The sequence below is a fragment of the Corylus avellana genome, chromosome 7, assembly GCF_965113065.1.
Source record: "Corylus avellana chromosome 7, dhCorAvel1.hap1.2, whole genome shotgun sequence".
Classification (NCBI taxonomy): Eukaryota; Viridiplantae; Streptophyta; class Magnoliopsida; order Fagales; family Betulaceae; genus Corylus; species Corylus avellana.
In genome coordinates, this window is record NC_142496.1 from 21,125,977 (window position 1) to 21,136,968 (window position 10,992).

Here is a 10,992-nt window from a genome sequence, read left to right on the forward strand (position 1 = left end):
TGGATGCCCCAACGGGAGGTTTAATTTTTGTCATCATGTACCACGCTACCTCATAAATGAACAACCTTGCAAACACCCATTCCAATTCCAACTAACACTTATTTTATTTGATCCCTATTTATTTTTTATTGCTAAAACTTCTGTCAACTCCTACAAAGAAACAACAAAAGAACAAACCTTTCAAGTTTCATCCATCATGCAAGACAAAAAAAAAAAGCAAGAAAAATAAAGGCAAAAAACCATAATTAGAAAGATCCAATTCTATAAGATATATTCTTAATGTTTGCAAATGTCCCTAACTCATTATTGTCTCCCCTGTTCTGGCAGATTTTAAGCTGTAAAATTTGATCCGGTTGCCTTCTTCTTGACAACAATGGCCAAACAAGTGCTCCTAGTATTTCCTCTGTGCCAATTCCTTCACGGTGTTGGCAAGATGTTCCTCTTTCTGAACACTTAGAACCCAATTTGCATTAATGTAAACCTGCTCAATGCTCTGCTTCAAGTTTCTAGCCATCGAGGGCTTAGCACGGCTTGAGAAAAACTCCTCTATTTCCCTAGCCTTCTCAAATGAAGTAAACTGGGGGGAGGGTTGAAAAAGAAAAAACCATAAGCATCAACAATGACTAACTAACTGCATGTGATTTAAAATTCAGGACAACAATTGTGATACAAAGGACAAAAATTGATAATTGTGGAACCAACAACAGAAGAAATAGGGAGGGAGATTGAGACAAACCGGCGAGACAATTGCACTGACAAAACGAGTTATTAGATGTCCGGAACCCCAGGTTTCGAAAATATGCTCCCAGTTATCCTGTATTTTTTTTTTATTATCATATATAATAGGAAAAAACCAAGGCATTAGATAACAAACTCTAATGTTGCCCATCCCTCAGTAGTTTCTTCAAACCAACTTTGTGGGAGATTGTAGATGTGATGAACACAAGAATAAACTAACAGGGCTCAGTGCCACAGAAAATCAAAACAAGTTTTCCTTCCCTTCATGTTATAAATAAAATATTTCAGCAAGCTCAAAAAAGAATCGTTATAGACTAGCATCATGGAATTCCTGAACAACAGTTGGGCACCTTCGTGGGTTTCCTTGTTAACTAAATCTGGCCCTAAAAAGAGATTGACTAATCAAGATTAATTAATGTACTTGTGCTTAACTAGCAATTCTGATATAGATGTGGCTTGAATTGATATTTATAGAGATATATTCCAAAATCTAAACCTTCCTCCAAGATGTTCTAGTCAGTCACCTTAAGCATGTCCCTGGATTCACTTGCTACTCTCATAGACAACTTCATCTTCTCTAGAACTTAGTCATCTGATTTCGATCGATAATATGATATTTCACAAATGCTCTTCTTGGGAGTCTTGGAAAATGTCTAAGGTCTACATGTTACCTTTTTTGTAAAACCCTCATTTCTCTACCAGATTAACATACAGTTCTATTATCTCTCTATTTTCCTTTTCATCAGCTACAAAATGCATGAGATGCACCGTGATGCCTGTATCTAAATAAGTGGTTGTCTTCCATAAATCTAAATGCAAGATCTTAGACAATTTCTCTTAATTGTTTGAGGATAGTTTTGACCAAGGTATCGTGCGAATATAGCGCATGTGCATGAATGTTTGCTTTTCACATTGCTAAATTTAGTATTACCTTCAGCCACGTCCAAGCTGTTTCAAGTCCTTCTGTACAAACAGCAAGTCCAATAACAGCATCTTGGCTACGAACCTAGATCAAATAGGAAATAAAGCCAGTGTCAATGTTCTGAGCCCAATCAGACCATAATTTTATAAAATTTTACAGTCATATAAAATTTAGATACCTCAGAAGATAATAAAAAGTTAAGAACTTCAAGAATTATCTGGGGATCAGGAGAAGATGCTAGTGAACCTACAACCACACAAAGATACATGATTCCAATATACCAGAGATACTCAGATGCTCTGAATCAATTTAAAATAATGATATGTTGTTACTTAGAACACGTGTTTTCTCTTGGCTCAAATCAGTCTCTCTGTAAACTCTTAGAAGAGATTCATAACCCACTCTGTTTGAGGAGGTGACTCTTTGCATTACAGCCATATAAGCTGCCTGCAACCACAGTTCATAATAAACTTCAGTAGGGATTGTAAATGGAGAAATGCTAGCAATCTAGCCATTCTTCTTTTACCAACCTTTCTTAAGTCAGGAGGGAGGAGTGGTGTATTTCTGTCATCTAAGAATGCAAGAAAACGCCTATTTGCTTCATTTAGTGTCATTTCATGTCCAAACACAGCAAGCGCAGTCAAAATCTCTCCTCTCAACATTGCATCTAGATGGTTCTCCCCTTGCTTAGGCTCCCAACCGAGCTTTCTGCAAAGAAATTCAGACAGAATAGAAATAAACAAATAGGAGAATGAAATCAGAAAAGCCTAATATTGCTCAAAGGAAGGTTTTGAGTGCTCATTATTTAGGTCAGCGATACACAATGAGCTTCTGTTAGCTCGTAACGTCTGATATAACTCGTTGATGGTCCAAACCATCATGTCACAGACCCCTTCCACCCTAACGTTTCTGACATCCTAGAAGTTTCCTTGGTACAAAGATTACATTAGCAACTTCAAAGGTTCTAAGGTTAATTCAATATAATAAATCATATGTACATAAAGTTCACATTATCTATACCAATCAATATTTGGACATTCTGAGACATTTATAGACATCTCCCTGATGCAATGATAAAGTACCACTATCTGCTATTTACTAGCTATTAGCAGCTCTATTCAAGAAAAAATTGACTTAATTCAGAATATATATATATATATATATAATTCATAGGAGCATCATAATCACCTTCTAATATTCTAATTGTCCATTATATAAGTGATTATAATCTTGTGCTCTGTAGTTGTATTTTGACTATTTTCATACCTTCCAATACCTTAAATTGCACAACAGTTAACATGCAATGGAACTTTCCAAATCAAGTCAAATATAATTGACATCAAAGAGATCACTTAATGGCAAAAGAAATGTAGATAGACCAAACCCAATGACTTTAAAACAAGGACCAGCCTAGGAGTTTCAATTAGTTATTTATAAGATTACTTACTCCGCAGAATATTGGAAAAGGCTAATAAAAAATTGTTTAACATAGTCCAGTAACTCAGGGGTCGCATCAGCTGTAATTGTTGCAACTTTATGACTCATCTGTGAATAGAGGAACCTGTATTAGGGCTAAGATCATAATTGAAATAAACATAGACAAGATGAGGATGTGAAAATTACACTAATCAAATTAGACAGCACAGTATATTCAGGTTCCTCCCTATAAGCACCCATCAAGGTAAGCAATGAGCTTAAAGACAGGTGGCGAGCCATACAAAGTGCAAATGAATCATCGAGAGTGCCTGTTAAAGGAAGACATTGTTAACTGCTCTTTTTCTGCCGTCAATGGGAAAATTCAAGTATGAGTACTAATATCAAAATTACCAAATCTGTCTGTTGCAGATAAGAATTTGTTCTCTATTGCATATCTAAGTCTGGCTGCCAAGTCCTCACTATATTTCACCCTATAGAAACCAGTCTGATCTACATTAAGTTTTATCCAAGCAGATGTGGCATCCGTTTTATCACCCAGGAATTCCTTGATATCAAGAGTTTCAGACTTTGTTTGCAGTAGAAAATTCTTGTGCATATCATATGAGCCACAACACAATGTTATTGGGATAATCCATTGTCCATCCCCATGGGAACCACTTGACAAAAATTGCGACTGCCATTATTATATTTATCTCATTAAGTTCTCAGAATATTATTAAGTGAAACACTACAAAATGAAACAGCTGACAATGCATCCGAGTTAAGATGTGTTAGTTCAAGATAATAGGTGAAAGAGATAAAACACAAGAAACCTGTTCGAACACCAATTTGTTTTCTTTGACTTTGACAGAGACAATTGGGTATCCTTTTTGCTTTGTCCACAAATTCATTAGTTTTTTCACAGGCTCACCAGATCCCTCCTCAAGGACAGCCCATAAATCTTCTGTCTTTGCATTCGAGCAAGCATATTTTTTGATATACGAAGCAAGTGACCTCTGATTGCATAAATGAATTAGAAAAAAAGAAAATAGCAAAAACAGCCAATTAAAAACCCAGGAAAAAAAAAAACAAATTTAGAAATGTTAGAAAAAATATAATTAACTAACTGCCAGTTACATCAGAGATATTTCTCAAATGAGGAAGCCATATTGTGCTTCTTAATTTCTTTTCATAATGATCCGTAGAAGAACTACTTATCACAATTACAATTAGATCTCAAAGTCCAGCTTTGCACAGACCTTATATTTCCTTACCAAGCCATCCAAAAGCAAAAAGGAGATACTTTCAAACTATCCTCCACAAAATTGATCGCTTGTTCGCAAGACACTGATGTCATCTTACCTTATGATATGATATTCATAGTGGTGATCTCGCATATTCAAATCCAAAACCATCATATTGAACTCAAATAAGCCTTATGATTAGTTGACAAAGATGAAACTTAAAAAGGAATAGACCTCAATAGCAAGCCAACAATAAAGCTGTCAGCTAATCTAGATGAGGCTATGCCACCAGATATAAAGTAGAAATACTTTCTACTTATTTCTTATCTAGATGAGTATCACCATTTTTTTCTATATTAGTAGAATTGATTACTTCATCAAATAACTAATTACTAGCATCCATCGCATTAATTGTTATCTCCTAAACCTCTTTCATGAACTAATTTTTCTATAATTTGACATCACCATCCAACTTAATTTTTGAAGGTTTTATATGACATATAAGTTTCTTGTGAATTTTGTCAATCAACTTCAGACAACACCAACAGCTTCCATGACAGTAGCAACTACTTCCAGTTCAAATTCAGCAACGACAGTTTCAAGTTCCTCTGCCAAAGATCAAGCTTATTCAAATGAAGGATCTCAGTCAAAGAACAAAAATACTTGAAGAGTAGGACAATAGTCTCAGTTGTAGCCTTGTAATATTGTTAATCGATATTCCTTTTCAAATTTAAAATTTGAGACTAAAACTCGATGATATGTGGAGAATGTTTTGTAAACAGTTCTTCACATATACAGTAATACTCAGCATGGTTTGGTTGATCAATACCAAACCATTCTTTTCACAAAGGTTGGATTTCTTACAAATTTGATGCAGAGAAAAAAGAAAACAAAAAAAAAAAAAACCCCACACGCACAAAGTTTTCTGCAATCATAGGCGATGTCTTAACTTGTACAAATAACATTTACAAGTAACAAACCTAACAACCAACCTGAAAGCATTCAGCACCAAGATAGCTTTGCAGCATCCGAATGACAGATGCACCTTTGTTGTAACTTATTGCATCAAAAATGTCATTGGTCTCGGCAGCACGATTTATCTCCACCTAGAAAAGGTAAGCTTAAATTGGGATAAACTCAAACAAGTAATAACACAAATTCCTCAAAGAAGGTTATAACCGGGAAAAGAACTTAGCCCATGAAAAATTACCTCAATGGGATGGGACTCTGCAAGCCCATCCAGCTTAAGACCCTCCGTAGATATAGCAAGAAATTGAGTCCATATTTTCCAGTCTGGGAACAAGCCATCAGTTGCTAAATAGGAAACCTGCACAAATGCCATAATCGGCATATAATTTTAGAATAAAGTGGCGCAATTAGGTATAATAATATATAGACATGTGACCAATGCTACATACCCATGTTGCAAACCCCTCATTCAGCCACAGATGCGTCCACCATTCCATTGTTACAAGATTGCCAAACCACTGGTGTGCCAGTTCATGGGCTATGGCAATCACAACCTTTACAGTGGCCAAAAATAATCATTAAACAATTTGTGGGGGATTATTACAACAATGGCTCCTTATTACATTACCTAAACTAAATTATACCGAAAAGAGCAATATGCACAACTGCACGTTACCCTCTCTTTATTGGATGCCGCGGAATGCTGATCATCATAGAGCAATGCCATTTCACGGTATGTGACTAAACCATAATTCTCCATGGCCGCAAAAGCTAAATCAGGGATTGCAACCATATCCAATTTGGGCAGAGTGTAAGCCACAGCAAAGTAACTGTAGAAGTTATCATGGTCAATCCAAATTCCAGATAATGCAGCATAGACACTAAAATATTGCAAATTAAGGAATCACTAGTTACCACAATCCAGTATCCAATTAGATGTTCTGTTAAGGTAAAGAATCGTAATTATGTGACTAGTGATCAATAATTTGGCAGTGATTGACTGTAAAACTTACTTTTTGTATAATTCAAGTGTCCTGACGGCAACACCCAGAGCAAATTTCCCTTGATTTGCCTTACCAACCTGACAGTATACTCGAACTTTGACCCCTGTATGGGAGATGTAGGATTGATTACACTTTCAAGAACAAGGGTCGTATCACCACAAGAAACAATGGGCGTAGTGTATGATTTTACCATCAGATGTATGATCTTCCACATAATCAAACAAACCAACAACAACTGCCGCCAAATATGTGGACATAATTGGCGATTCTTGATATGAAACTGTCTTCAGATGCCCATCCACTTTTTCTTCAATAATAGGCATGTTGGAAAGAGCTACCAGTTCAGATGGCACATCCAACGTAATTTTGAATGTAGCCTGCAACTCTCATCAATGCCAGAAAAAGAAGAGCCAAATAAGCTTTCGCTTGCATTCATTTGAAAACATAATTACATGCATTATTAAAGTTCTTTTTTTTTTCTTCTGGATTTTCTCAAACATGCATTATAAATTGTGTTAGGAATTAAGATATGATTTCAGCAAAAGATGCCAAGACTTCCAATATCGTAAATCAGCTAAAGGAGAGAGAGAGAGAGAGAGAGAGAGAGATTGTAAACACCTTGCAAGCAGGTTCATCCCAACACGGAAAGCATCGCCTAGCATCACCCGGTTGAAACTGCGTAACGGCCATATTCTTCTTCTCACCATTATGCTCATATGTACTGGAAATCAAAGTAACATAAGAAATTTATACACAAGTCACTTATCAGTGAACATAAGAAATTTAGTAACATTTAATAGCTTGGAACACCAGGTAAAACAAGTTGCAAATAACGACTACAGAAATCGTATATTCCATCGCGCCAAAAGGTCATTGGACAAAACCTACACCATCGAAGTTGTGTCACACATTATTAAAAAAAATTAAGGTGGTTCGAGCTACTGCTTACGTCTACAGTCTTTTTGACTACATCTTTTATTTATCAATTTACAATACAAAGGGCTTAAAGATAATTAGAATCCAATATAATTCTAATTAAATACCTTAATTTAAGGTGATTCAATCTCATCAAATCATCTTCAAATCCTTAAATTTAGAGTAATTTAATCTTCATTAATCTCAAAGAATTTCTATGAACTTAATCATTTTATTAGTATTGGACAGTAAATAGAAAATACAAAAGGGCTATAGAAAATTTTGTTCTATAGCTTAATCATGTAGTACTTCAGTTCTTTTGTTTTTTGCCCCAAGCAATTAGTACTTAACGTTAGCCCACACCATCCAAGTACACAAATTATGGAATATATAGATTATTTTACTGAGTGGGCATATTCAGGAAGAAAGACAACTTGAGTATATATATATATATATATATATATTGTAGGTAACTTAACTTTCTCCAACACCCCAAAAAAAAAAAAAAAAAAAAGGCGTAATTTTCGTTTCTTTTTTCTGCGGCGTCGTTTTTGCAAGTATCCCATTTTTGTCTTCGTAAGGCTATGTGTCAGTGACTCAGTGTCCCCCATGCTTGTTGTCGGGCTCCTTCCTTTCAAAACTGCGCCGTTTTAGCTGCGGCCCTAAGTAAATTTTTATTGGACCAGGGTTTCGGCCCATTTCTATTGTTCTTACCGACACTATTCAATAATCTTTCTCATCAACGAAAAAATATCATATAAATCCTACCTTCTGTAGAACCCCACCAGTTTGTCGTTCAGAGCTCCTTCAAACCCGATTGTCAGAACTCCGATCCCGATCGGAAGTGTCTTAGTGAATTCCAAAACCAAAATCTCGTCGTCTTCAACCAAAACAATTTTTGAAGGCTCCAATACCTGCTCAAAATTTCATTCATTCATCAAGCATCAATCAATAGTATAGTATCCACTTTTTCTTTGAGTTTTCGATCAATTTCAGCAACAAAATCAGGCACCGGATCGAGTTGAGAAGATTTTATGATTTCGGAATGAAAAGTTAGGAGTTGAGAAGATTTTATGATTTCGGAATGAAAAGTTAGACAGATAGGCGGAAACCTTAGAGAAGCCTCGGTTGGTGAAGGATACGGAGCCGCTAGCGACGGAGAGTTCGGCGGCATTGAGGACGATGAAATTGGTGTCGGCGACGATGTCTAGGTCGATGGAGACAAAGCCGGCGAAGTTGCAGGCGGAGAGGTCCGGTTTGAGGCGTATGTCATAGCGTTTCGGGACGGCGAACTTGGGGAGGCGAGGTTGGCCTTTGAACTTCTCCATAGTTTTTCTCTGGTGTTAAAAAGCAGAGATGAGTGAGAGTGATGGAGTAGCTCTCACACGACTTTTGTAGCCTAAGACTACTACAGACTACGTACAGTATATTCAGATGATGACGACGACATGAGTATTATCTTGAAAACTGAAAAATTATTAAATCATATTCGATAATAATTTTTATTAAGAATGAATAATGTAAATTGTAAACTAAAGTGTGAATAGTGAAGCTGCATAAGCTCGAGAAGAAAAGAGTAATTATAAAAGCTGCAGACCCATGTGATGAAATTTCAAAAATAAAATATGGAAGTAAACAAGTGACTCCCTGTCAAATTACTATTCAGATTACTAATCATGAACAATATCATCTGATTCATGTGAAGTTTCAGAATAAAATACAAAACTCAAGTTCTATGTCTGCCTAACAAGAAAAGATAAAAAGTAAACAGTGTCGTCGCCATGCTCAAAGACAAATTTCATTTTTCTATTTAAAGGAAGTCTCATAAGAGTTTTAGCCTTTTAGGCATCGCCAAAAATACTATTTAAAAACTTTTTAAAATATTTTTCATATGCTCCATGTTGTTCCCCAACATTTTAAATTCGAGTTTCAAGTCAATATCACTTTGTAATTTGTAAGTATTTTAAGTGTTTTGAAGTTTATTATAATCATTTCATGAATATATTTATTTTTCATGTTTTCATATATATATATATGTTTTTGGGATGTATTTAATGGATATTTTGATGAAGTATGGAAATATGATTTTATGGAAACTATCTGGAAGATAAAGTGAAAAATGGTGAATGAGTAAACATACAGATATGGAAATGAATTATCTAAAAAGACAATGGGCTATTTCGATTTTCGAGGATAGACCCGACCTCCAATTCAAACTTTATCGATATCTTATATCCTCAATACTTATGCTACTTAGAGTTAAATATTAAAAACTCCCTTTAGGTTTAAACTCTTTATTTTTTGCTCTTTAGATTTTTATTTTTATTACAGGAGGTATATATAGTTTTCATAAAGACGAAAATGGTACATTCGTTAAAATTTTGTCCAAAACTTAACGAAACGTCATTTCAGCACCAATCAAATTGCGCCACGTGTCCTATAATTAATTTTTTTTGTTTTTTTTTTTTTTTTAAAAAAAGAATTAAAAATATTAAAAAAATTATATTTTTTCTGAAACAAAAAGTGAAAAAAAAAAAACAAAAAAATTTTGGGGGTAGCTTTGAGCCCAGGGGGTGGCAAAAACCACCCCCAAACCCACTGGGGGTGGTTTCGGCCACCCCCTGGGCCCGCCCACCCCCATGGCTAAAAGGGGTGGCCAGCCACCCCCCAAATGGCCAAAAGGGTGGCCGTAAATTTTTAATTTTTAATTTTTAATTTTTATTTTTGAAAAAAATACAACTTTTTAATATTTTTAATCCTTTTTTTTAAAAAAAAAATAATAATTATAGGACATGTGGCGCAATTTGATTGGTGCTGACGTGGCATTTCGTTAAGTTTTGAATGGAATTTTAACGTAGGTACCAACTCCGTCTTTATGAAAACTACAGATACCTTCTATGATAAAAATGAAAACTTATGGGGCAAAAAATAAAGAATTCAAACCTTAAGGAGGTTTTTAGTATTTAACCCTACTACTTAACATTTCAGCTAACAAAGTAACAACTCTAAAGAAAAACCGAGTTCACCAACCGCCATGGGAGGAGGGAATTTTGGTTCCCTCCTCCTCTCCCTTCCCCCCCCCCCCCCCCCCCCCCTACTCCCATTTTTTCTTCTTCCTCCTTCCCTTCTCGCCTCTTATGATGCTCAAACCACCTATTTGGAGGCCCTATCTACTTCTTTGGAGGCCCTATCCAACGCCCTTGACGTTTTATCTATGTTCAATAACTTTGTCGTCTCCTCCTCTACCATGAACCGTCTGTTCACTACCTCGTCCAGCCATTTACAACCTCAAATCCTCCCCCTTCTTTAAATTTTGAGATTTGATTTTTTTTCAAAACCAAATCTGTTCAATTCAAGAAGCCCCAACCCTGCACGCGCCACCCCATCAAGCTCCTAGGTCTTGTAGCTACAAGATGCCTCTAACCGCCTTCATCCGGCCACCATGCGCTAAAGCGTGTTCACACGCGCCGACGCATGAAGATTGCATCCCGGCGTCCATTGCTGGCGCGTGGCTCACACCCAACCGCTTCCTCGTCGCCTTCCAACGATGTTGCAGTTTTTGTGTATTTTTTTAGTTTTCTTCTTGTTGTCTTGTTTTAGTGCTCAAATTCAATATGTTTTAGTGCTAATTTCGCCCCTGTGTTTTGCTGTTGTGGTTAAGAAATGTCTCTCAAAGTCTCGGTTGTTGTTGTGGTTCTTAAATTCTCTAATGATAAAATTATCCACAATGTCACCACGGGTTTCTCGTATTCTATTATCTCTAGTGAAGTTCATGCTACGTTGC

The 10,992-nt window shown here is 36.0% G+C and overlaps 1 protein-coding gene across 1 annotated transcript; it reads right to left on the reverse strand.

Annotated features, from left to right (window-relative positions):
• Window positions 1–228: 228 nt before the first annotated feature.
• LOC132184633 (aminopeptidase M1) lies at window positions 229–8,629 on the reverse strand. The gene is made up of 19 exons (XM_059598341.2): window positions 8,321–8,629; window positions 7,977–8,122; window positions 6,912–7,014; window positions 6,484–6,670; window positions 6,303–6,396; window positions 5,966–6,119; window positions 5,739–5,843; window positions 5,531–5,647; window positions 5,313–5,426; window positions 3,910–4,092; window positions 3,488–3,770; window positions 3,284–3,405; window positions 3,108–3,205; window positions 2,191–2,368; window positions 1,993–2,107; window positions 1,839–1,906; window positions 1,670–1,744; window positions 737–814; window positions 229–577 (listed from the first exon to the last, which is right to left on the reverse strand). Exons 1-19 carry the CDS (start codon window positions 8,534–8,536, stop codon window positions 392–394), a joined length of 2,622 nt encoding a protein of 873 aa, XP_059454324.2. The 5' UTR covers window positions 8,537–8,629; the 3' UTR covers window positions 229–391.
• Between the last annotated feature and the right edge of the window lie 2,363 nt (window positions 8,630–10,992).

Coding starts and splice junctions, on each gene's coding strand:
- LOC132184633 (XM_059598341.2), bottom strand. CDS start 8,536: ATGGAGAAGTTCAAAGGCCAACCTCGCCTCCCCAAGTTCGCCGTCCCG. Junction 7,015..7,976: donor CTGGTGGGGTTCTACAGAAG/GTAGGATTTATA, acceptor TTTGATTTCCAG/TACATATGAGCATAATGGTG. Junction 5,844..5,965: donor CGGCATCCAATAAAGAGAGG/GTAACGTGCAGT, acceptor GCCACTGTAAAG/GTTGTGATTGCCATAGCCCA.